The 27,506-nt window shown below is 42.4% G+C and overlaps 1 protein-coding gene across 2 annotated transcripts; it reads right to left on the reverse strand.

Annotated features, from left to right (window-relative positions):
- Positions 1-1,393: 1,393 nt before the first annotated feature.
- On the reverse strand, positions 1,394-27,499 carry MCOLN2 (mucolipin TRP cation channel 2). 2 transcript variants are annotated; one of them, XM_083444933.1, is made up of 14 exons: positions 27,360-27,499; positions 24,393-24,555; positions 20,060-20,233; positions 19,124-19,277; positions 17,740-17,815; positions 17,554-17,650; positions 15,873-15,972; positions 13,535-13,647; positions 12,413-12,562; positions 12,168-12,269; positions 11,843-11,965; positions 10,872-11,078; positions 9,079-9,194; positions 1,394-6,517 (listed from the first exon to the last, which is right to left on the reverse strand). In XM_083444933.1, the coding sequence occupies exons 1-14, from the start codon at positions 27,476-27,478 to the stop codon at positions 6,481-6,483; spliced, it is 1,731 nt and encodes a 576-aa protein (XP_083301059.1). In that variant the 5' UTR covers positions 27,479-27,499; the 3' UTR covers positions 1,394-6,480. The 2 variants fall into 2 exon arrangements, with proteins under 2 accessions (XP_083301059.1, XP_083301060.1); XM_083444934.1 differs by lacking the exon at positions 27,360-27,499 and adding an exon at positions 24,839-25,093.
- Positions 27,500-27,506: the final 7 nt, after the last annotated feature.

Raw genomic sequence — 27,506 nt, forward strand, 5'->3', positions numbered from 1 at the left:
TCAACAGGGCCACTTTCATGCCACTCTACATTTCCTGTTGCAACTCTGATGCCTATTTATTTTAATGTTTCTAGCACTCATTGTTTCCATATCTTGTTTGATAAAACTGACAGTAGCAATACCAAAAGCTGGAAGCGAGAGGATATAATGTAACAATAATTGAAAAGCCATAATGATTTCCACACTGTAACACTGTAAGAGTATGTAACATACTCTTTTGGTATGTATACATTTAGAGGTAAGTGGAATGCTCTCCCCAGGGAGATTTGCCTGGCGCCTTCATAATACTCCTTCAGCCGCCAGGTGAAAGCATTCCTCTTCAACCAGGCTTTGGCTAACATCTTAAACCCTTTTAAAATGTGTTTGTGGGTGTGAAGGTTATTGATTTGTGGTGGGGTTTTTTTGGTTATTTCTTTTATCATGTATTTTCTGCTTTTATATTGTGTTTTTATGTTGTGAACTGCCCTGAGATCTGCGGGTGGATGACAGTAAATAATAATAATAATTTAATCATAATCATAATGTATCTGTTCAGATATTCTGTTCAGAAAAAAATCTTAATAATGGCAACAAAGAGAGGGCTTCGTGTAAATTTATCTCTGAAATTTCATTCTGTTCGTCCCTACCCTGACAACAACCAGTCCGAATTCTGTGGCCACTGAGCATTCTCAGTCATGATTAAGCTGCTGCTCTTTTTCTGAAAGATTTTTGTAGTTCTGCAAACCTGGCATTTTCCTGAGCCGGTCAGAACCTTCCTCTTGTGCGCGAATGCTGCGACTCTGGCTACACTATCAGCGTATAGGAAACTTGCTGTCAATATATACAATAGTATTTTGTAGTTAGTTAGTTGATAAGTGGTCCAGCCATAAAGGTAAAGGTAAAGGTACCCCTGCCCGTACAGGCCAGTCGTGTCCGACTCTAGGGTTGCGCGCTCATCTCGCTCAAGAGGCCGGGAGCCAGTGCTGTCCAGAGACACTTCCGGGTCACGTGGCCAGCGTGACTAAGCAGCATCTGGCGAGCCAGCACCAGCGCTGCACACGGAAACGCCATTTACCTTCCCACTATAAAGCGGTACCTATTTATCTACTTGCACTTAGGGGTGCTTTCGAACTGCTAGGTGGGCAGGAGCTGGGACCGAACGATGGGAGCTCACCCCGCCGCGGGGATTCGAACCGCCGACCTTGCGATCAGCAAGTCCTAGGCACTGAGGTTTTACCCACAGCGCCACCCGCGTCCCTGGTCCAGCCATACTACATCCCTATAATTATATCTGACAATGACGAAATCTGTGTATGTCTTGCTATATGAGAAATATTCCTGGAGTATTTTCATTTGAAAAACTGGAAGCATCAAGCAGGTTTCCAATTTGAAAAAAGACACAAGAACAACTGAGTGAATTAACAATGTCTATTCTGGAGAAAAGGGCTACTGTGGAAGCAATCAAGTCAGTAGAATACTACATTTTTCCAGAGTCTTTTACAAATATGTAAGATAAATGGACAGTTATAAGAATATATGATCAATACTGAATCATTTGAAGTCTGAAATTCCTAACTCTGGAGGTTTAGGGTACTCAGACTCTTATGGTTAATGTCTTGGTCCTGAAGATAGCCTTTCCTCTGTCATTAGGCTTAAACCCAGATCATTTATCATTCCCTTTCTGCAGCTGACCCAGTAAAAGGCTTTCAATGAAAAGGCGGGGGGGGGGGGACGGGACAAGAACTGGACTAGACCAAATGTACTCACAACAAAGAGCGTCATAGAATCACACTCCATCACTGGAGTGGAAACTTTGCACATTTATAAATACAACCGATTTGGGACACACATGTGGTTGTGTTACACCTCCCCATCTAAAGCTACTAAAATGAAACTGTCTAGAATTAAATCAGTGGCAGAATGACACCACCCACCCAATCTTGCTACTTGATTATAACACTCACCTGTACTGCTCACCTCACTAAGGCCATGAACCGGTACATTAAGTTTGTTGTGTGTCTCCCCCACCCACCCAAGATGGCAAATGACAGCATCCCTTTCTGGTGTAGCAGCAAACTAGGAAAGTTGGTTTGCAGAGTTCAAAGCGGTCTTGCCTCTCTCCTCCACTGCATCTTAGGCCACAGTTAGGGCTAGTTCTCAGATTTCTTGCTGCTACAGAGTGCTGAGTCATTTCCATCATTTCAATTAAACTAACGACTTTCATTCCCTCAACCTTTGAAGATGATTCATAGTAGGACTGCAACACATTTCTCCACAGTGGCCTCCAGCTATCGAAAGCATATTCCATGTGGAAATTCACAGCATTTTCATTGTGCACTGGGGACAGCATTTATTATTATTATTATTCCTCCTAGTTTTTAAAGGAGGACACGCAATGCTAACACTAAATTAGATTTTTCTTGGGGGTAGAAAAAAAAGTATATAGTCTTCTTTGCTAGATTAACCTGCACTCACACTTGCCCAGATTTCATAAAACAGAATCATGTTAATTATTCAATAGTGTGTGTACTCATTATCCTAAGTCACCATAGACAATATTTACATTGGAGGGCAGGGATACAAGTTTATAAAACACAGTAACAGATCAACTCATCACCCAAACATTATAAAACATAATATTTCCCTGAAGAACATACCAATAATTCCGTCTTAGAAGTCTCCGGACTGCAATTCCTGGAAATTATAGTTTGGAAATAATCTGAATAAAAGCAATTGCAAAATTGTTGATTTTTCTTAGATGTGATCCAGACCAATATAGCTAGAAATTACTGAGTTCAACTCTTCTCCCAGATTAATGTAAAGAGTTAAGTAGCAAGATTGGTCAGTATGATGAAACATGCTCTCAGCTTACCCCCTAGTTTAGGTTATAACTACTCTTTTGAACCACAGTCATGTTTCTAGCACGCCCTCCTCTGTCTATTAAATAAGGCATAAGGCGCTCTAAGTGCTTTGTAGAAAAGCACTCAAAAACCGATCAGGTCAATGAGATTTTCAGCTTATTAATTGCCTTTGCACTTTCTCCAATGTTACTTTGCCATTTAGGTAAGTTACGATCCTCCAAAATACATTCGAAATTAACTTGGAACATTTCATTTCCCTCCTGAGTCACTGCTTTTATATAACGGTGCATAGTACTTGACAAATCTTCCATTGTTTTCGAATCAAAAGTCTTCGTTCCAATTTTTGCATTTCTTTTTAAGGGCTGTTTCCTTCGTTTATTCTAAGGGCAGTGGCATGTTTATTTACCTGTTCAAATTACTTCTAAGCTACAACTGAAATCTTTTATCCTTCAGTTCTGATTTATCTTATCTAGTTCATATATTTTATCTTCCATTATTTTACCTGCTGCTGGAGAACCAGGTAGATTATGCCTTCATTTAAGATCCTAATAGTTTTTATTTTTCATGCTGTTTATAATTGCAACTTCACTACTAATTGCTGCAACCCCCTTGTAACAGATTTCATTGTAGTCCCATACCACTGTTGCCTTTAAGGTAGTACAGTAGTGGATTGTCTCTTCCATGTTCTTGCAAAGTAACTTAAAATTAAATCTCCAATTGGGGTGTCATATGGAGACTGAAAATACAGAATTGTGCTGTCATGAGGCATGTACTAATATTTTGTATACCCTGGATGCAGACTGTGCACACAAAAAGGTTTATAGAGGAAGAAACATAACTTATTTTAGAAAAGGAGCTGTGAGTGCTGCATAGAAGGTATACTACTAATGATTTGGACTGGGAGCCCTCGTATGGGTATCTGCCAAATCAAAGCAGCAGTTTTGTAAAAATAAAATAATAATAATAATAAATAAAATTGTAAACATTTCAGCAAACTACCATTCCTCATTAGGGTTGGGCAATATATTGATACCTACATCGTCCAAAACTGGTTTGAAGTCCATTATCGTGATATCAGTTTCATAATTTTTGACCTAGCAATATATATCTCAAATCATGGTGTGTGTGTGTGTGTGTGTGTGTGTGTGATGCAAAAATCACAATGAGGGAAAAACCATGAAGCCAGCCAATGTTTCTCTCAATTTTCCCATTAACTCTTGTTGGTTCAGCTCTCCCCTGACTCCTACAGGGGGGGCAGCGAATCATAAAAGCAGGTGCCAGCAAAAATCACAATGCGGGGAAAACCGTGAAGCCAGCCAATGCCTTTACATTGCTCCATCCTTATTTCAGACATTGTTTATATGGAGTTGCTTAACTGGTAAAAAAGCACGATGTTGAAAACCAGATATGGCCCAGCCCTATTCCTCATTCAAGGTTAGTCTGCATGTGGTCTCCAACCACCTTTAAATCACCTCCCGTTAATATTAGCAATTTTTGTCAAGGTCTTTCTGAGAAAGTCCCATTGTGTTACATTGGGGCTGTATACCAAAGCTATTGTGATGTGCTTTCCCCCATAAACCCTTGATAGTGACAGGTACCTGGAGGGGTGCCAATAACTATATGGCACTTAAAAGGGGAAATTACAGTATAATATGATTGCTATCCCATGAGACTTTTAAATGCCAGATGCAGAAAAGTGAAATCCTAATTGTTTTTGTTTCGATGAACATTGCCAACAGTTAACACGGCAAATTTCCTGAAGGCAGATCATGCTAGGTTCTTTCCTTATGTACCGGGCAATAGCATCTCTCTTGGCTGGGTTTCCTAGACCTTTCATTTTCCAATAAACCCGTTTTCAGTCGCTCTATCCACTGTCATTATTGAGAGTTGAACTGAGCTCGAACATAATAAAATCTACAAGAGTTCACTGCCTGATATATAGCAAACTTAGAACAAACACCCACCCATGTAACAAACAAAACGGAAAAGCTATTTTGCTCCAAAAGATACCAAGGGCTATCACACCTCTTGCAAGCATCTGGCTAAGCATAGGCTAAGCTAGGCTAAGATCAGCAGGTCCTGATCTTTCCACAAAGCCAGTCCCACCTGCTATGCAAGTCCGACTCTCAGATATTAGCGCGTGAGAATTATCATCAATACATGTGTCGTTTTCACTTCAATAAAAGGTTTTATGTATGGGAAGGTCCTTGCATTCAGGGTTTCCTAAACTAATTTTCTCGAAACAGCTTTTTAAGCTTGTTGCCTTTTAAAACTTTTAGCAAAAGCACGGGTTGTTTTGGAAAAATCTGGTACGAAACCTGGTTATTATTCACCTCACTCCGAACTGTCATTCCATTCTACCTAATTCAAAGGGCTACTTAATGGGGGTGGCCTAAGGAAAAGAAAAGAAAAATTCACCCCCTGCCACCAAACACATAACAAAGAAAAGGGCCCCAATTTGGCTGATTTGCTTGCCTCCCTTCCTTCTTAGGGTGCAGGCTGTAGCCTGTGCTGTTGGCTCCCCCTCTTTTGAATTTACTGCTAGGAGTCACACAACCTGCCTTGACTTGCCATTGTTTCTACTGCAGATGCCAGGAAAGACTTGGGTCTCTAATACCAGCTTTGAGGGTTTATAATTGCCTTAAAGTTCAAGCGGCTCACCCAAAGTTCCACCCTCCTTCTCAATCCCGCATTGTCCTCACCTGCACTACTGCTTTATACCTGGTGGCCAGTGGTTACAAGCAGACAGTGAGAGGTGAAGGAAGGCTGGGTAGATCTTGATAGGAGGCAAAGCCCCCTAGGCCTTCCTGGCTGAGAGGGTCCTGGTGGGGCTCTATCATCCGCCGGTGGTTTTAGGGTGCAGCCTCTTTTCTGCTTCGGAAGCCAATGAAGAGCAAACAGGCCTCCCATTGCAATGGATTTGTAAAGGATTTGCAGGCAAGTTTCATCTCCTGGCCAATGTAAAGAATTGCAGCCTCATTTAGATGCAAGGGGACAATAGGGATGACACACACAATGATTGTGATTCTTTGTTTGTTTTAAAGGGGGGGGGGGAATGCACACCTGGCTGAGTGAACCTCAAATGACCAAACAGCTTTTTAGATCAATTTCATGAAACAAAATCCACAAAGAAGAGAAAGCATAATGGTACAAGTTTTGCATAGGTTTAAAGGGAAAACCTACATTTGTAATTCCAAAAAAAGAAACCTTAAAAATGAATCTCCCGAATGGTACTGTCACCAAGAACCGCAGTATTCTGTGTTCTTTTAGGAGGTGAGTTTCATTTAAATATTTTAATATAAAAATACCTAGAAAGCAGGTTGCAAATCAAGAAGTGACCAAATGATAACCGATTCTCTGAAGTTCATTGACCACGACTTGCAAGATGATCTATTTACAACTGAAGCAAGAAATGGTCATCAGCTGTTGATGAAATGCTAGCTCAAGATGTACAGTTTTTGAGCTTTCCAACTGTGGACTGCAGGACGACTCCACCACTTCTCTTTATAAAGTTGTAGTCGTTGGTTCGTAGAGGGGGGAGAGAACCACATGGCGGTGGTTCTTCTGCAGTTCAGGAGGCTCAGCTTTTCCCAGCAGTTACCTCCACGTGTGCAAAAAATTATGCCAGCACCACCCATCTTCAGTTAATAAGTATCAAGTTGTCATCGCTTTTCCGTCTGCAGAAAGAAGAAGTTCACCGTTTCAGATGGATAATAATGAAAAGACAGGATAAAGCGCTAAAATCTGTAGCTCCAGCTGTTTTCTGCGCTTCCAGCCTCCTCAGTTATCAGTTCCTGGCAATGATGAGTCCCAAACTCTGCTATCATCAGTCCCTTTTCATATATTTACAGCTCTCTACATCCAGAGTTCATGAAAAGAGGCAAGAGGGTCTCACAACACATTCCAGATGTTCAGCAGGAATCGCAGGTGGAACATCGGAAAGTTGCCAGTCAGGCCATCGGTCTATGTAGCATGGAGTAGTCTGCATCAAATAGCAGCAGCCCCAGACTAGGTTACCTGCCAGCAACTGAACCTGCATACTTGGATCCTAGAACAATAGGCAAGTAGGATCCTAGAATACAACAACTGATTGGCTTGCAGGAAAAGACCAGTCAGCCTCCAGGAGGAAGTTAACCAGCCTATTAGGCTGGTAGGATCGTAGAATGCAACAACTGATTGGCCTGCAGGAAAAGACCAATCAGGCTCCAGGAGGGAAGCAGAATCAGCCAATCAGACGGGACTCATTGTGTAAATAATGTATATAAAAGCCTGAGGTTTGGGGGGCAATTCAATCACTGTTTTACAAGCTGCAACAAAGAGCATGAAATCACTACAGGACTCCAAGTATATTTCACCTTCCCTGCTATGCACCTACTATGAGGAGCCAAAGACTGGCACGACACCTTGGTGTAAAGAGAGACAGCCAGCAAAGACTGAATACTGGACAACATGCATCTCCAGGGGGCATTTGTGTGCCCTCTATTTTAGTTCAAGGCTAGCGCATACATGTTCGGTGTCAGCAAACGACTGCTATGCTCGAGAGAGAGAGAGATGCAAGGAGAGAAGTAGGGCAGGAAAACAAGTCCGGTGTGCTCTGCCCTTAACCTCAAGCTGTCCTTGGACAATAAGTACAGGACGTGTCCATATGCGGCTATTTAAAAAGTTATCCAAAATGGTCGAATATTGCTTCAGTATTGATAAGCATTTCCTTTCTTTTTTAAAAAAAGAAAACTAGTCTTTAGGCAAGCTTCCTCAACCTCGGCCCTCCAGATGTTTTTGGCCTACAACTCCCATGATCCCTAGCTAGCAGGACCAGTGGTCAGGGATAATGGGAATTGTAGTCTCAAAACATCTGGAGGGCCGGGGTTGAGGAAGCCTGTCTTTAGGGATATTGAAGGGGCTATTTTAAATGCGGCATTTTTCAGCTGCCGTTTGGAAGTCTTGCTTGATGGAGGCGAGTTGTAAATATTAATACTCAAGACTAAAAGACTTTAGAAGAAAAAAAGTTGGTTAGTTCCATATGTGAAATCCAGCACTTACTTCCATTCAACCCTTCTGCTGCTTGGTCCTAGTTGCTCCTGGAGCCCCAGTGCTAGAGCAAGGGTAGATGCCACAGCACTCTTAAATTTCAGGGTCTTGGGTTTGAGCCCTACGTTGGGCAAAAAGATTCCTGCATTGCAGGGGGTTGGACTGGATGACCCTCACGGTCCTCTCCGGCTCTTTGATTCTGAATAAATGTAACTGAAAACAATCCTTTTTTCCCTATGCAATCACTAAGAGAGGTATTCTGGACAATACACCTCACAACCTGTTAGCTTCCTGGTGGGCAGCCATGTCCTTAGCACAGTTGCTCCACAAGAGGAGAGATTTGCATGTGATCCCTTTCTTCCCCTCCATTGCTAGAAGAAGCCACTTCCAAATAGTCTTATTTTATTACTTATTATAAATATTTATCTACCGCTATACCAGCCAAACCTATCAAAACAGTTTGTGACAGTGAGATAAAACAATACAAAAAAAGTTTAAAAAACAACAAGGTTCAAAACAAAGACCAGTAACCCATTGTGGAGAGTGTACTCTTCTGTCCTGGAGACTTTAGCTGCGATCCCTGCATTGCAGGTGGTTTGACAACATGACCCTTGTGGCTCCCTTCCAACTCGTATGATTCTTAACTGCTTGCATAAGCTTGGAGGAATTTAAAGTTTCCAGCAGGTGTTTAAAAGCTGGCATAGAAGGTACAACAGCAGAAAAGCCAGGTGGATACCTTAACCTGAAAGCTCTTTACAAAGAATGTATTTTTCACTCCATAAGACGCACCTAGTTTTCAGAGGAGGAAAACAAGAAAAAAAAATATTCTGAATCAAATGTTGTTGAAGAGGAAGGAGGAGGGAAGATCAAGCTAAGGCATCACAACAAGAGGCGCTGTGCAGCTTTCCCTCTTGCTGTGCTGGCTTCAGCAGAGCAGTGCAAAGCCTCTTCAGCGAAGCGGGAGGAGGAACGCTCCGACTTCGCTGAAGAGGCTTTGCGCAGCTATCCCTGAAGCCAGAACAGCAAGAGGGATTGCTGCGCAGCTCTCCCTCTTACTGTTCTGGCTTCAGCGATAGCTGTGCAGCCTGCATTCGCTCCATAAGACGCACAGACATTTCCCCTTACTTTTTAGGAGGAAAAAAGTGCGTCGTATAGAGAGAAAAATAAGGTATGCAGAATTTAAAGGAATCTGAAGAAACAACACACTGACCTCTTGCAGCAGCAGAAACTCCTGAACGATCGTGGCTCTGTGCTGTATTCTTCACTGTTACATTCTTTTAGGAATTCTTGTAGGTCTGTGTCTGGGAAACCCATCAGTTGGTATTTCTGAAACAGGAGTTGGAGGGAGGGGGGACAATCTGTTTAGGAAGCCACTCTCCGTTTCATACTGCTCTCCCGACTCTGTATATCACAGGTGGAGAGGAATGGGTGAAGTCACAGCAAAAGCTTGCAAGGCTAAACCAAGTTGTAGGGTTGCGATCAATTTTTTTTCTTTTTATAGTGCACGCTGTAAGGAGGGAGATAAAAATGCTCTCCCCTTTGCATCCTCTTATTCTAAATAGAACAAGCTCAACCTGCAACATCAGTACAAAACTACTAATGTTCTTATGCATGGGCTTGTCAAAATATCAAACAATTTGCTGTTCCTGCTCCCTATATCCTTTCCAAGACACACTCTGCCAGGCTACTTTAGTACAGGGTTTTCAATACTACTGTTCAAAACAACCAGGGCAGGGAAGACAGCGGTATCTTCTGGCTTTCAGTGTCTTTTGAGGCTGTGCAGCCAAAACAGGACTGCCCAGGCCCAGGCAGAGGTGGGGGGGGGGCAGCCGAGTACATTTGCCCTGGGCCACAGAGGGGTAAGCCGGCCGGGGGGCTCCCGTCAGGGACGGACCGCTTTTTTTGTTTGCGTTTATAACTTTATTCCAACAAGACTTCCGCCCCTGGCCTCAGATAAACTCTACATGGGCCTGGGACTGCCTTTACCTGCTTCCCGCCCTGTGGAACGCCCTCCCACCAGATGTCAAAGAGAAAAACAACTACCAGACTTTTAGAAGACATCTGAAGGCAGCCCTGTTTAGGGAAGCTTTTAATGTTTAATAGGTTATTGCATTTTGGTGTTCTGTTGGAAGCCGCCTAGAGTGGCTAGGGAAACCCAGTCAGATGGGCAGGGTAAAAATAATAATATATTATTATTATTATTATTATTATTATTATTATTATTATTATTCCTGCCTTATTATTACAGCAAAAGTTGGAAGAGCTGAAGTTTCATATTCTATGTGGAGAAATAGCTGTCAAATAGCTTAATAAAATGGAACATTAGCATTCCCAAAAATAGAGAAACCTTAGTTTTGCAACTTACTACAGACAGAGATTGGAAGGTTCCATCACCGTCACATATGGTGCATGCCAGGGCAAGCGAGTGAAATTGAGAGGAAGCCAATTTTCATACCCCTTTTAACAAACTCTACCCACCCAGTCTCGGGACACGGGTGGTGCTGTGGGTAAAAGCCTCAGCACCTAGGGCTTGCCGATCGAAAGGTCGGCGGTTCGAATCCCCGCGATGGGATGCGCTCCCATTGCTCGGTCCCAGCGCCTGCCAACCTAGCAGTTCGAAAGCACCCTCGGGTGCAAGTAGATAAATAGGGACCGCTTACTAGCGGGAAGGTAAACAGTGTTCCATGTGCGGCTCTGGCTCGCCAGAGCAGCGATGTCACGCTGGCCATGTGACCCGGAAGTGTCTCCGGACAGCGCTGGCCCCCGGCCTCTTGAGTGAGATGGGCGCACAACCCTAGAGTCTGTCAAGACTGGCCCTTACGGGCAGGGGTACCTTTACCTTTACCTTTTTTACCCACCCAGTCTACACAGTTACATACTTTTAAGGAGCAACAATAAAAGTTAGTAAACGTTATTGAAGTCCAGTTCACCATCTGGGGACTTCTTGTTACTTCTTGAACTATAGCTCATATCTCTTGAGAAACACAAACTCAATAAATTTACCTTTATTGTATCATATGCATCCGTAATGAGGGCAATGAAAAGGCTGAGGATCATGTATATGAAGAGGCTAATGAAGGAAAACAAATAGAGTCGGCTGAAGAGCCACACCAAAGTACTCTTCTGCTGGATTTGAGCAAATGTAGCGAACATGTCGTCGCCGTTGACCAAAGAAAACAGACACTCGGCTACCGTGTTCAGATCTTCAAACTGGAACGCATGAAAAACTGGCATTAGAGACAACTGCACTTGAAAGAATCAAAGGCTCGCTTTATAAAATCTTTCCTTAAAACCACTATAAATTGAAGTGCACAGGCCTAAATATCATTCATACCTCTTAAGTCTGAACTAAAAAGCCAAATGCCATCATATAAACGGTGTGAAAAATAAAATAAAATTCTTTGTTCAGAAACGGCCTGCTGAGTAAGAAAACAGTGCTGGGACTCTGCATAATGCACATGCAAAGTCTTATAAAGAACAATGCGCCTTTTCTGTCAGCGATCTCAGCAAGATCAAATTTTAACTGCTGTTTGAAGGTATTTTGGACCAAAGAAGAGGATGAAAACGCTTGAACTTCTGACCCAACTACCAAGACCGGTCTTCTTTCAATGAAGAGATCATGTTCACAGTCAATGGGCAACTGTGATACAAGACTGCCCTCTTGTGAGAAACCTGAGGGTGAGCCACAGACAAAAAGCCCTAGTAGTTTTCCATTCCTTCCTGAGCAAACTTCGTTATTTCCTTCGATTTTCTTTTCCAGTAAAGAGGTTTGCTTAACAAAACCAAGTGTTGCAAGTTATTTAGACTCCAAGACATACACGCCTCATTCAGAATGCAGAGTGAAGCATGCATATACAAATAAGTATCTTGAATGGAGAGTATGCACAGCTTAATTTTTTTGGGCGGGCTTTGAGAACTGTGCTTCATGTACTTTTTACATTATCCCAGTTACACAAACTGAGACACCCACATACCTTGTCGTGGTACGGTCCTAAAACGATCCAGCCACAAAAAGTATATCCGAGGTATATCATCCCAGCACAGCAACAGAACCTTAGTACTTTGGGCAATGATGCTTGCATTGTTAAAATGAGCACCTATGAAAGGAGGAGAGTGTTACTTTCTTTGCTTGGAAGAAAGGCGGAATCTAATCCATCATTGTACCCACGGTTGTAAACATGTTGTTCCCAGGCATTGGGACCAGACCCGGACCTGCTTGTCTGAAGTAAGGTGGTGTTCTCACACGCATTAAAAGAAAGGAAAACTCCACCACTGATTGTTTTTTACTCTAGTGCTTACATTATAGGTCTGGAAGTAGCCTAAGTACCGAATGACTCCAACCCAAACGAATAAAGTAGATGTGCCAAGCAAAATACTGCAGACATCATAGCTTGTAAGATTCTGGAAGAAAACAAAGGAAAACAAGATTTTACACAGTTGATTCCTCCAGTACTTCAAAAGCATGGCTTGGCAATTTAGGATTACCACAGCCGCTGCTCCAGAACAGGCCAAAATATTTATGACTAGTTTTTTTTAAGGCTCACCTTGGCTTTTATTTCCATTTTCATGATGGAGCCTATGATAGTCATCACATCACTGATAATCACCAAGACGTACCATCCGTTTAAGAACTCCAGGCGGTCTGCGTTGCACACGTGGCGATTATATCGCTCCAGGAAGAAATTCACAAATCTCTGTTTTTAAGCGTTGAGAAGAATGATTAAAAAACTCCCACCCTTTCAGAGCAGAAAACCTATTTACTTCACGTTACTAGAGTCCACCAAGTGACTATAACAGGTATTGCACTAAATTGTAGAGTGGTTTTGTTTCACGACTATGGATGGCCACCAGAAGATTGCGAAAGGTAACTAAATTTTATATTTGCCATAAATGTGTGGGCAATAATTCCTTTACACAGCGCATGGCCCCTTACTGGTCTTGTTGTCTAGTCTAGCATACTGTTCTTACAGTGGCCAACCAGATTCCTTAAGCCCAGAAGCAGGGCATGAGTCCAGCAGCAGTACTCCAATTCTGTTCTAAACTCCCCAATTGAAAAATACTCGGAGTCGAGAGTGGATTTCATGCTCTTTATTCAGCTCATAGTGGTGAGGAGGAATGGAAGTTGCCCCAGAATGTCTGCTTTATATACATTATTTACACAATAGGCTCCACGTGATTGGCTAATTCAGGGATTCTCCTGCAGGCCAATCAGGTTGCGGATTCACTTCCACCTGGAGCTGGATTGGGTGGCTCCTGTGGACCAATCAGACTGCTGCATTCTGGATCCTAATTTTCTAGGACCAATCAAACTGCTGCATTCTGAATCCTACTGTTCGAGGACCATTCAGACTGCTGCATTTTGGATCCTATTCAACTTGGTACATAACACCAATTCTGTTCTAATCAACTAGTATTCAAAGGTATGGTTCCTCTGACAATGGATGACAGCCTTATCCTCCATGTTGCTTGAGAGACAAATCCAAAATTGCCAATAGTACAGCCACCATAGAGAACTCCTGACTAAGCTACAAGGCAGATAATGCCAGACAAATTGTTCTTACTTTATTTCTTGTAGGTTCAGCCCATCCTTCCTGTTTTAGGATAGGGGTTTGGGGTTTTTTTTTAAGCCAAGCACACATCTACCACAAAGACAAAGGTATGCTTACTTTTTGCAGTTTCAGAGCAAGAACGATGGATCGCGTGCAGAGGATAAGGGAAGCGATGCAGATGACAATGACAGCCCCATCAAAAACCAAAAGATACTGTGTGTTTTTCTGAACTATTAGAGAAGATTTTAAAAATGCAAAATTTAATCAGCATAGGGCTGCTCAAGTAATTTAGAGAGAAAGTCTAAATTACATTCCCCTTTCAGTAAGTCTTAAATGAAACAGAGGGCTGAGAAGCAAAAGAATGAACAGGAAAAAGTTATTGCACATCTGTAGGTGGATCACCTCTTCCAAAAAGCAGCCAAGGAGCCTGCATTCGCTCCGTAGGATGCACACACATATCCCCTTCATTTTTTGATCCTATAGAGCGAAAAATACGGTATGTTATAGTACTATTCAGTGGTAATTTATTTTTGTTTCTGTAGCTTATTGTTTGGGGTCTTTAGGGTTGAGGGAGTATTTACTATTGCATCTCCAATTCTTAAAAAAAAATAAAAAAATACCAGCAATAGAAAACTTCATTGGTTCAAAGGTAAAAAAAAAAAATGCAAAGTACTTATATTCAACTCTAGCTGCACTTTGATTTGCAACAAGGGTGGATAAAAATTAATGATTTATTTTTTAAAAAACAAACAGTTTTTAAAAATTTAAATCAGATTTTTAAAAATTTAAATTGGGTTTTTAAATTAAAATGCTTTTGGAGGGAAAATCTTTCTAAAGATAGTTTTCTATTTAAGTTACATTATAGTTCAACGGCTATTCATCAGGAAATAAGAATTGCTTTTCATGTGTGCTAAAACTCTTAAGTTGTTTTTTTTTTATTGTTTAACCACATCAGTTAACAAACATGGATACATATGCTACAATGTTATTGTTTTAGTTAAACAAATTGTCTAAATTGTTATTAAGGAAATGATTGCAGTTCCCCTTCCAATAAAGTACAATGGTGCCTCGCAAGACGAAATTAATTCGTTCTGCAAGTTTGTTCATCTTGCGAAGCACCAATGTGTATTGACGGTTTCCCATAGGAATGCATTGGCGGTTTTTTTAAAAAGGCGCAAGACGTTTTCGTCTTGCGAAGCAAGCCCATAGGGAAATCCGTCTTGTGAAGCAACTCAGAAAACGAAAAACTCTTTCGTCTTGTGAGTTTTTCATCTTCCAAGGCATTCATCTTGCGAGGTACCACTGTACAGTGGAACCTCGGGTCGTGAACGTGATCCATGCGGGAGGCACATTCACAACCCGCAGGGTTCGCAACCCATAGCGCCCATCTTCGCATGCGCAGGTCACAATTTGGCACTTCTGCGCATTCACAAAGCACGATTTAGCTTTTCTGTGCACGCACGAGCGCCGAAACCCAGAACTAACCTGTTCCGGTACTTCCGGGTTTGGCGCGGTGCGCAACCAGAAAATGCGCACCCTGAAGTGTCTGTAACCCGAGGTACCACTGTACAACAGAAAAGTTGTCCAAATATAAACAGTTAACTTATTAAACCTCACAATGATTTCATAATTATCTGTCTATGTATTTCTGATAGTATAACCAAATCAGTAATTTTTGATATAAATGTAAAAACTACTCTGAAAATGTATTATTCCAAAAATGAAACCTTCACCTGGTTGTAAATATTAAGATTAACCAGCAGGAATAAGTCTTTCTGTAAAAAAGTGATTTAAATCAAGTCTTACTGACTAGTGATTTAAATCGTGATCCATCCTCTTTTAACTCCTCCCCCTCTACTGCACTCCCTCAATTTCAGATGTTCATGGCTGATGCTTCTGTAGCCAAAAGCATAAGACAGAGGTATCAGAGCAAGCTTAGGTTTGTAGACCCAGCGAGGACTAAGTATCTGCAGAGTATATTCCCATTACAGACCCAGAACTTTAAACAGGTCGCTCTACCACCAGCAGCTTTTTTTTAATTTCACATAGTTTTAAAGGTAAAAAATAGTAATTATGATCTGCTGCCCAGGTAAGAGGTGGTGCATTTTGCTTTCGGAACAATCAAACCAACTTCACTACAAAATATGTTTCGGATTAGCACACCATTGCTGGGCTAATACAGCATTTGAGAGCACACTTGCATAGCAAACTAACTCCATAAGCCTCACTGGCACAGACAGGCTAGCAAGATCACCTTTGCTAGCTGCAGCACAGTGTCGCTGAACAAGCCTAGCCCTGTGTGAAAACTGCTACTTGCAAGAAAGTTAGCTCTGCAAATTGCCACAGTGCCAGCAACCCCTATGCCAACTCATCAGCGAAACACACACGAAAATCCCAGGCTTCTTTGTGCTCATCATTGAACATGGATATAGTTCTCTCACACACAGATACTTACTAGAGCCAGTTATGTTCCAGTCTTTACATTCTTCAATATCAGCATCCGTATCAAAAAATATTTTCATTTTACCACTGTGGGCTTTATTGTTAAAAGTAATCTGTTGAGATAAATGTTGTTGTTTTTAATTTACTTGCTTGAAGCAATACAGCATCGGTGGGCATTACTCTCACACAGTGCTCTTTTCCCCCCAGAAAAAGAGGTGCCAGAGCTCACCATGAATTTCTCCCTTGTTCTCTTAGAAGGGCAATGGCGCCCACCTGAGATGTGTCGGAACGGAGCGTCTGGGAAAAAAGGCCCTGCTCACATATATCAACTTTTACACATCTGAAAATTTAAAAATCAATATACTTTGTGGGCAAACACACAGACAGACATGCACCTTCCAAAGGCCTAACAATTATGTTGTCCCAAACCTACTGTGGCCGGAAGACAGAACCAGCCATTAATACCCTGGAAATTGAGAACTATTAATTGGATGCTAGGTTAGGACCCCACCCCCACCCCGTCCACCAAACAAGGCAGAGCATATGTGTAACACACACACACACACACACACACACACACACTGCTTTCCCAAGGGGTCTGGATATAAGTAAGAATTGAACTGGGATCTTTTTAAACAAACATGATTTCACATGGTGTCTTCAAAGAACCACCATCCAATTTAAAGACAGCACAGTAAAAAAAAAAAAATTAAATTGCACATCCAATGCTTGCCAATGGCACAGAAGCATTGATCCAAGGCACATATACTATGTAAAAAGAAAAAAACTGAGGATCCATGAGGATAACAACAAGGCACGGAACACATCTGTGGACACGTGATCTATAAATTTGATGGCAACCCTTGTAAACCGTATGGTGATCTGTAAGGATCCATGTCATTCATTCATACACACACATTACACACACACACACTTTGGCAGCGCTGAAAAACACCACATGTGCTATTTTTTTGAAGTGGCATTACAAAATAAAATAAAATAAAAATTTGGTATATGTCTAATAGGGTCCCTTTCGAAAACAGAGGATGCTGGCATAAAGCTAAAAGTCATTAATTTTCTTAACAGGTGTAATAGAAAAATACAGACAGAACCTTTAAGACACTCTGTGCCCAATTATGGCAAATACGCATTTGGAATAAGGACTAAAACTGAATACAACAATATTTACAACGAGAAATGGGCAGAAGTGTTCTCATCCAATATTATATCACAAGGTTGGTGTAAATATCAGTGATTTTTACTGTTCTGTCAATGGAAGCAATTGCAACCTGTGATTTGACAGTGGTTGAGGGAAGTGGGGGGGGGGCGGGGAATTGTGCACTTTATGTTACAAATGTTTCATTAGATCCAGTGTGTGCATCTTCCTTTCTTTCCCTTGCCCTGCCCTGATTCTTCTGGAATTCAAATTCCCACCCACCCACCTCCTTTTTCAGTGCCCCATATTGCTCCCCTTTCCCTCCTGTTCTCTTGGCCACTCTCTGCTGCTCCAAAGTTGGAGCTAAAGAGGAAGTGTAGAAGTCTGCCACTCTACCAACTTCCTCCTTCAGCTCTATGTACTTTTCAAGGTGGGGGCGGGGAGCCTATTGAACTGAAAAGGAACTGAAGCCCATCGTAAGTAATTTAAGAGACAGGATCCCATAGTCTATGTGTATAATAACAAGAACAGCACTTACAGTATTTTCAAACTCATAGCAATCAGGCAGTTCACGAGAATGGATGGTTTGTAGATCAATGCCTTTCAGTTTGAATGAAATTATCACTTGTATCAGCCTGGGTGCAAGAAGATACTGTATTATGTTAGGTTCTCTCCGCTTCTTTAGAAACACAAATAAAACTGGTGTCCCCAAACCTCACTTTACCTATAAAACTCAAAGTTGAAAAAAGAAGAATTCTTTAAGTGGCCCGTTTCGTCGTGTGGTTTCACAACAATGCATTCTGGAAGTGAAAGGAAAAACCAAAAGACATAAATGCATTTCTGATTGTACCACAAGGAACCTAGAACTGTGATCCTAGAGACATCTACTTGGGAGTAATTCATTTTAGGACTATTAAGACTATGGAGGATTATGCAGCAAAACAGCAACCTTTTTGACCACAGGGTTTAACCCCACTTGGCAACGCCATGAAATGGCAAATCTCAAAAACAGTCTGTGTCATCTTCTGCATGTAAATAGCAGGCTACTTCTCTATCCATGCAGCCCAAAGCCTATGCATGTCTAATTCCCACCAAATTAGCTATGAGGAACAATAGGCTCTGTCTCTATATAAAGCGAGTCCATGCAGACAGTGAAACTGCTCCAAGAATTTGTTCATCTGTATTCGTTTGCCACAATGGTAAGGAGTTTTAATATACATTGGGGGCAGAACAGTCATATGCACGGGCTCACAGAAGTATACCGTAGCTCTTGATTTTATACTGGTACCTCTGTCAAGACACAGATGCAACTTTTAGTCCATGTGTTCAAATATAAACCCCAAAGAAAGAAATCTATGGTCCTGGCAGAGACTCTTGAGAGTCCCATGGACTGCAAGAAGATCAAACCTATCCATTCTTAAGGAAATCAGCCCTGAGTGCTCACTGGAATGACAGATCCTGAAGCTGAGACTCCAATACTTTGGCCACCTCATGAGAAGAGAAGACTCCCTGGAAAAGACCCTGATGTTGGGAGAGATGGAGGGCACAAGGAGAAGGGGACAACAGAGGACGAGATGGTTGCACAGTGTTCTCGAAGCTACCAGCATGAGTCTGACCAAACTGTGGGAGGCAGTGGAAGACAGGAGTGCCTGGCGTGCTCTGGTCCATGGGGTCACAAAGAGTCGGACACGACTAAATGACTAAACAACAAAGCAAAAGCAAATTCACAGGAATACCTGGAACTTCTCTACAGGTTGGTTAATTTCTTGTGTGCTGTAATCACATCAAGGAATGGAAGACTTGTGGCAGAGAGATGCCACAGTGCATATTTTTTTTACAGATAGGAGCATTCGCAAGAAGTAACAACATGATAAAAGCACTTGTAAACAGCCTCAAAGTATAAAATGAGTTCCCTGATGTAATGAGAAGCCTTGAAGATTCTACACCTTCATACACCTATTGTTTTTAAAAGCATTGGCAGCTAAACTGTACAAAAAGAATACAAAACCTATATAAAAACAGGAGATATAATGGGATTCAATTCCTCCTTCGTTAATGAAGTTAGACCGATTTTCTCCCAGAGGGAAAAAAAAACATTAACACCGTACCTTCTTCAACTGTGCTGTCTATGTGCAAGGTATCATTGGAGGAAAGTACTGTGCCTTTCTTATACTCTTCTTTACAAATCTTTAAGCCTCGCAAGTCATCTTCATCTTGCTCATAACCAAGTGTACCCAGGGATATATTCTTCAGTTGCCGGTACTAGTTGAGAAGCAAACACACAAAATGAAAACACTTCTTCAGAAAGGCTGCAAACCCGTAAAGGCAAAACCGTATTTTCAAGTGATATGCAAAGAGTACCTGTTCACATCTGGAACGAGTCGCTGGTGAATATGGGTTTGAATCATAGAATCATAGAGTTGGAAGAGACCACAAGGGCCATCAAGTCCAACCCCCTGCCAAGCAGGAAACACCATCAGAGCACTCCTGACATATGGTTGTCAAGCCTCTGCTTAAAGACCTCCAAAGAAGGAGACTCCACCACACTCCTTGGCAGCAAATTCCACTGTCGAACAGCTCTTACTGTCAGGAAGTTCTTCCTAATGTTTAGGTGGAATCTTCTTTCTTGTAGTTTGGATCCATTGCTCCGTGTCCGCTTCTCTGGAGCAGCAGAAAACAACCTTTCTCCCTCCTCTATGTGACATCCTTTTATATATTTGAACATGGCTATCATATCACCCCTTAACCTCCTCTTCTCCAGGCTAAACATGCCCAGCTCCCTTAGCTGTTCCTCATAAGGCATCGTTTCCAGGCCTTTGACCATTTTGGTTGCCCTCCTCTGGACACGTTCCAGTTTGTCAGTGTCCTTCTTGAACTGTGGTGCCCAGAACTGGACACAGTACTCCAGGTGAGGTCTGACCAGAGCAGAATACTACTACAGTTTGAAAGTAGTTGTTGCTACAACCCAGAAACTGGCACATCTAAAGCAATGTGAACTATGATATTAAACTCTTGTGTGTGGATGCCATGAAATGGATGCTTACCTGATCGACCACAAAATGTATGCTATCGTAAGCATCTTGCTGTGTGTACACACTGCAGCTGTAGTCATCCTCATCCATGCCAGAGTAGTTTCTCAGAAACAGGTGCTTGAAAGCCATAGTGTTTTCCTCTTTGAAAGAAACCACCAACTGGTTACTCAGACCAAAAAGGACGAGCTTTACATAAATGAAAAAAGAAAGAAAAAGAGATAGATAGATTCTGTCATACATAACACAATGCATCCAGTGATGGGCCCTTTCAGATGTAACGCACCCTGGCTCACTAAACCATGATTCAGTAATGTGGGAGCAAACATCAGGCCTGAAAGTTGCTGCTTCATTTCATGTACCAACATCAACAATTCAGTCCTGCATTTGCTAGCCAGGATATTAAACTAATTTGCTCCAGATTTAAGATCCTGGGGAGTAAGCAGACTTTGTAAAAACAAGGATTCCCCACTTAAGAACCCTGACATGATCAGAACACAAAGTAAACATGTGAAAGGGAAAACATGCAATGGTTTCACAGCTAAACTATGGTTCTACCACTGAGAGAAACTATAGCTTAGCAAGCTTGGATTGTGGCACATTGTTTAGGAATTTGACCATGATCAATCTGATGACTGGAAATGCAGAGGGAATTATACGATCAGGTCATTCATTTCTTGACCTCAATCCACATTATCCTATATTGTAAAAAAAAATGTTGCGTCTCATCTTAAGTTGCTATATTATTTGCTATGGCATGGAAAACGTCAAGACTTTCCGTTAGAGATTGGGCGCCGATTTATGAAGAACTGTATTTACCTTACTGTAAAGTCTTTACCGTTAGCTACTGTAAATGCTTCCCTTTCCCTACTCATCCACACAAATCCAATTAGCACCTCCACAAAGTTCCAGGTAGAGGGCATGCCTAGCATGACTGTCAAAGATCTTTTAAACTGGAAAAGCAGGGGAATGTACCATATTTTTTGCTCCATAAGACGCACCTGACCATAAGACGCACATAGTTTTTAGAGGAGGAAAACAAGAAAAAAAAATCTGAACGAAACAGTGGGTGTATGATTTTTGTGGTTCATGCTGTGGCCACAGACATGATATGTGATTTGACGGTGAGTTTGGGGTAGCCCAATGCAAAAATTCTGAGAATCCATGTGGATCTGTGCCATTGCGGCCTCACAAAACAGTGGATGCGTGATTTTTTGATGCAGGCTGTAGCCATGGACATGCTATGTGATCTGATGGTGAATTTGGGGTGAGCCAGTGCAAAACTCCTGAGGATCTATGTGCTTTTACCTCCCCCCTCCCAGGCAGCCTCCTTTATCTCTAGAGTCCCTTATCCCTCCCGATCGCTTGCCAATCAGCTGCTCAGCGGTTTTGTTTCAATACCCACTTCCCTCTTTCTAAAAAAAAGAGGCATGATCCACTTTTTGCCCCTGGGCAATTCAGCTCCAGGGACCATGCATTCACTCCATAAGACACACAGACATTTCCCCTTACTTTTTAGGAGGGAAAAAGTGCATCTTATGGAGCGAAAAATACGGTACTTGAATTCTAATGAACATAAACCATGAGCCATGGCTCCCCCCCCCCCCCCGAATCATCTACAAATGATCTGAAGGAACATAAGGAGTACACACAGTGTCACGTATTAAACCACTTTAGGCATTTAAAGTTGCTGGACTTGTAAAGTTTTCGTAAGGGTAAAAAGATGCTTGACACCTCTTTGATGTTTCATGACCAGCGAGAAGTGAACATCTTTAGAGTAGCAGGGAGGAAGTTTTGTGAATCTAGAGAGGCTTTCCCATAACTAAGTCTTCAATAATTCTGAATGTAGTCATGTAGGCTTAAGAATCCGATGAATACTCCCAGCGATCTTAAATATCTATGTAGAGCTTAAATAGATAAACCAAGCACTTGGGAGAATCCATCTCTACCACGGGGCAAAGCAGCTGGGGAGTTGAATTGGTTCTACTTCTGCTCTTCGCAGAGGCCAACACAAGCTAAATTAACTCAGGTTTGTACAGCAGCTTCTAATAATCTCTTTCTATCTCCCCCTCTCTTCCATCTTCAAATCGCCACCAATTTTCTGACAGTAGGTAAAGGTAATTTTCTGACAGAGGTAAAGGTAAAGGGACCCCTGACCATCAGGTCCAGTCGTGACCAACTCTGGGGTTGTAGCGCTCATCTCACTTTATTGGCCGAGGGAGCTGGCGTACGGCTTCCGGGTCATGTGGCCAGCATGAATAAGCTGCTTCTGGCGAACCAGAGCAGTGCACGAAAACACCGTTTACCTTCCCACCGGAGCAGTACCTATTTATCTACTTGCACTTTGACGTGCCTTCGAACTGCTAGGTTGGCAGGAGCAGGGACTGAGCAACGGGAGCTCACCCCGTAGCGGGGATTCAAACCGCCAACCTTCTGATTGGCAATTCCTAGGCTCTGTGGTTTAACCCACAGAGCCACCCACATCCCTTTCTGACAGTAGCAAGCAATAAAAACCAGAACATCCAACAAGAAACAAACTTGTTATAGTTGTTTTCCTAAAATTAGCATTACTTTTAAATTATCACAATGCATTTGAGAACATAAGAGCCTGCAGGATCACGCCAATGGCGCATCTAATCCTGTATCCTGTTTGCACAGGGACAGCCTGTGAGAAACTGGAAAGAAGGACTTGCACTCAAGAGCACTCTCTCCTCCTTTAACTATCATTCAGAAACACAATACCTCCGTGGTCCATGGATTTTACATCTTTCCTGCTCAATCAAAAACTGACAGGTAGGCAGAATATTTTTTATTTTTTATTAGTCTAAGAGGTGGCCTGAATGTGCATTCATTTTATAGCTCTAGGTTTATAATTCAAAGCAGCACATGCTAAAACAGGGCAATCAATTCACTTGACCACAAGAGATTAAAAAACACTTTTTGCAATGCAAAGCTACCGAGGCTGCAAGAAAGTGACCCCTGGTGGAAAAACACAAAATACGGTATAAACTTCATCCTTCATACTTACATGGCAGCATACTGCAATCCAGCATGAAGGCAAAAAGGAAATATTTTATTACTGTAGTGATATGCCAGCACTGTACAGAACGCTTCCCTCAAAACTGTTCCGAGATTAAAAGTCAGCCTGTTCTTAGACAAACTGCTCCTATGACCCTTTAACTTCAAAACTCGGCACTTGTATATTCACATAAATACGTTGCACAAACTTCTGAACCCTCTTGCCTTTTGTAAAAGTTTGATGTCCCCGAGAAAGTGCCAGGACAATAAATACACTCAAGTGGGGGGAGGTGCACAGAGAAACACAATGAGAAGCTACAAGGGGAGAAAGGGGGATTTGTAGGATACATGAGCTCTGCTTCCCTAATGGCAGGAGGAGGAAGAGGAGGGGGGGGGCTTTTTGCAAATTCCTCACTGGCGTTTTCGAGACATTCTCCATGGCTGCTGAAAACAGGGCATGAGTGCAGCAGCAGTACTCCAATTCTGTTCTAAACTCCCCAATTGAAAAATACTCGGAGTCGAGAGTGGATTTCATGCTCTTTATTCAGCTCATAGTGGTGAGGAGGAATGGAAGTTCCCCCAGAACAGAATGTCTGCTTTATATACATTATTTACACAATGGGCCCCACGTGATTGGCTAATTCTGGGATTCTCCTGTAGGCCAATCAGGTTGTGGATTCACTTCCACTTGGAGCTGGATTGGGTGGCTCCTGTGGACCAATCAGACTGCTGCATTCTAGATCCTATTGTTCTAGGACCAATCAGACTGCTGCATTTTGGATCCTATTCAACTCAGTACATAACAGCTGCAATTCTGTTGACCCCACATGTTTACAAAAGTGTGCAGAGCCTTCTAAGAAACTAGCATAGCTCTATCTTGGGTTGATTCTGTGCTGAGCCACTCCCATGCTGTCAAGCACATGGCACTGCTCGCCATCCGTACATTTCAAGGCAAGGCTATCAAGACAATCCTTCGCAACATCTAGCAGCTTATTCTTACCCAGCATCCAACACACAGGTTACTCCAATAATAAGGGAGGTGCAAGGCTGGAGGTCCCCCAAATGTGGAAGCCCATCCCTGTATGTGGAATACCTTTCAGGCATAAAGCACAAGGAACTATCAGGAACTAAGGCTAAAGTTCCAGCAGAGTGAAGTTAAAGGAAGAAGGGAAAACATGCATAAACAGACAAATGATCATGATCTTAAGCTGAATACCATCCAAAAGAAACATTAGCAGCCTGGAGTCACCGATAGTACTGTTCATTTACTTATTCATTAGGCATGAAGAAACAATATCCGATTCCGTGCAAGTAAATTTTTTAAAGTTACCTGGGTAGTAACCAAAACTATCTTCAAAATCTGAAGTCCCAGTTTCCATGGTATCTGACGTCTAGCTCGATATTTCTCACACGGATTCATGAAGTAGAACTTTAAATCCTCTTTTAGGGACTGTTCTTCTTTAAAATCCATATCCAGCTGCGTCATCATACTTCTGCCACAAACAAAAGGTTGAGGGTTTAAATTTAACACATCTTAACATTGTGCATACGGATACTCCATACCATCGTTGAAAAGCATTAAAGAATAAGGCCTTCGCATTAAAGAGAACGAAGGCACATTGCCCCAGGTTCCAAAGGGAAGGTTTGTTTCATCACACCTTGTCAGCCTGCTTATACATCTCTGCTGGCATTTTAAAAAATAGCAGCTAGTAAACATTAACATAAAGTAAATCAGATTAACCCAAGATAAGCCGAAGTCTTCTGTAACCTAGATACCTTTGTAAGAAGACTTGAATTGTTCTTAGGATTTTTCAGACTTCTTTCTGCAAAGCAACTTCAGTATAAGCAATCTGAGCTATGGGCTAAGGTCCAGATTACGTATTATACACAAGGGGAGGGATGCTTCAACCCATTTCCCAATCCAAGACAACTTCCAGCCCTTGCCTGCAAGATTCCATGCTTCTGAGGGTGTGCAACAGGGGAAGAGCAGAAGAAAAGCAGAACAAGGGGGATGTCATTCTGCTCTCCCTATTTCGCCACTGAGAATCATGTGCATTGTTCACTCCCAAATCTGAGGCTTAGAAAAAAAAAGGAAAAAGAAAGAAAGCAGGCTGTGAAAAATTTCCTTGCATACAATTGCATAAGGTACAGCTTGGTTCCTAAGACACTGGGAGGAAGGGTTCTCGCAGCATGTTGTTGACACCTTACCAACAGAAAAGCAGCTGAGACAATTTCGTTTCCTCTAACCTTTTTGCTATAACTAGCCCTGTAAAGCTGCACAAACGTCAAAGCTATAAAAACATCCCGCTGCCATAAAAGGAATTATTGAAGCCAAAGGTCTCTGTGGTTGTGCATTAGCCAAACAAACCCAGAACTTGCCACCTATCTCACGACTAAAAATAATCCCACTGAAAGACCCACTGTATTCTCTGGTGTGAGAGCAAACACAGCCTTCCCGGAAAGTCCTAAATAAGTACTTAACTCAGTTCTGCCCTGCTAGTTGCAGAGCACTGAGCTGTGAGCACAGGAACAGCACCGTCTGCATGGTGCTCTGGGCAGGAGATATGCATGGATGGAGTCTCAAGAAGAGTTTGGTATGTCACAAAACACCAGCTGGACAACTACAGAAGAAGCCAAAGCCGTTTTGAAAGGTCTGTGGGTTCCTGTGTAGTTTTCATCTTGTAATGCCCACGTCACTTAGCTTCAGAGGCAACCCCATCCATCCAAACCCACCGGTTTCAAAGATGTGAAATTATCCAAGATGCCAACTCACGGCTTGTAGTAAAGATCTGCGGTGGCATCACAGTACTGTGTCTTCTGATGGCGAATTTGAAAGGTTTGAACAGAAGCATTCACATGTTACATTCGTGACTCCAGTCCCGATCCTGTTACAACTCTCACCTACTTGCAAGACACCTATTTGAGTAACATCACTTGGTGCAATTACCGTATTTCAGTAAAGCGTTACATAAATGCCCAAGTCTTAACTATGGGAGCAAGATCTTACAGGCCTCCTTGTGGGTCTCTTGCTTCTTCTGCCTTATCAGGCCAGACCCAGATGTCATCAGCCTAGTTGGGTAAGTTACCATTCATTTACCAGCTTTCAGGAAGGCTGCCAAAATCTCTGAAGCAGGTAGCTTAAGTTTGCTCTGCGTCACTTTTTTTTTAAAAGAGGAAAACAGGAAAACAACCACCAAAACAACAGCCAACTCAGTCAGTACAGCAAAAGGCTGCTTATCTTAGAGTCGCAGGTTTGAGCCCCACATTGAGTAAAAAGATTTCTGCATTGCAGGAAGTTGGACAAGATTAGCCTTGTGGTCCCTTCCAACACATGGAAAGCATAATGCTGGTGGTCAACAAAAGAGGTTTAAAGACTGTCGCAAGGCAAATCTAAAAAAATGTAGTATAAACACTGACAACTGGGAAACACTGGCCTGCGAGCGCTCCAGTTGGAGAACAGCCTTTACCAAAGGTGTCATGGGCTTTGAAGACATTTGAACTCAGGATGCAATGAGAAACGTGCTAGGAGGAAGACACGCTTGGCAAATCCACACCGTGATCAGCTCCTGCCCGAAAACCAAAGTCCACACTGTGGAGGGACGTTGGATCCAGAATTGGCCTCCAAAGTCACTTATGGACTCATTGTTAAAACCATGTTTATGGAAGACAATCTTACTCGGCTACGAGTGATCACCAAAGAAGAAGACGACGACAATTCTATTATTGAAACACCAGGTGAAGTTTGGCACACTTGTTCTGAATAGCCCCAAAACACCATTGGCTGCCTGCTTTTGAGCAACAAGACACTAAAATCAACATCTCAAGATTGTTATAGATTTGGGGGAGACCCCTCTAAACCCTAGAAATTAATAAACGGGAGGATTTTGATTAATTGTGAAATAGATGAAAGTACAAGTTGCAGAACTGTTCCAGTTGAAATAGTATATTAAAATTAGCTAACTTGAAAAAGTGTACCTTAGCACCAAACCTTTATTAGGTTTATTTATTAGCTGTCCTTGCACTTCTAAATTCTACTGCATTAAAAAAAAAAATTCCCTCTCCCCATGGACCAACAGTATTGCCTACACAATTTGATGAATTCTTGATTTCAATTTGGAGAGGGTGGGGAGGGCAGTTTAAAAATAATAAACGAGAACAGATCACAGCGCAGCCCTGTCGACGTCTACTCCGGAGTAACCCCGCCAAGTTCAAGGGGGCCAACTTGCCGCTTCTGTCCCTCCGCTTCAAGGAGCGTAGTTTCCGCGAACCCACCTCCCCGCGCCCGCTCTGCGCTCACCTGGTCACCCCCGCGGGCAAGTAGCCCAGCGCCATGCCGCTGCGCGGAGACGGGGGCTGGGCGCCTCCTCCTACGGCTCTGCCCGCGGAGACGTACTCAGTAAGCCGCGCGGGACTCATCGCGGAGGAAGAGCTTGGCCGGCGAGGG

This window comes from Podarcis tiliguerta (genome assembly GCF_965153285.1).
Source record: "Podarcis tiliguerta genome assembly, chromosome: 6".
Classification (NCBI taxonomy): domain Eukaryota; kingdom Metazoa; phylum Chordata; class Lepidosauria; order Squamata; family Lacertidae; genus Podarcis; species Podarcis tiliguerta.

Excerpts from the sequence above, each read along its gene's own strand:
- MCOLN2 (XM_083444933.1), bottom strand. The coding sequence starts at position 27,478 with ATGAGTCCCGCGCGGCTTACTGAGTACGTCTCCGCGGGCAGAGCCGTA. Across the intron at positions 17,816-19,123 it reads AGACAGCACAGTTGAAGAAG|AATGCATTGTTGTGAAACCA; the intron begins GTACGGTGTTAA and ends TTTCACTTCCAG. Across the intron at positions 6,518-9,078 it reads AGTTTCTGCTGCTGCAAGAG|ACGGAAAAGCGATGACAACT; the intron begins GTCAGTGTGTTG and ends TTCTTTCTGCAG.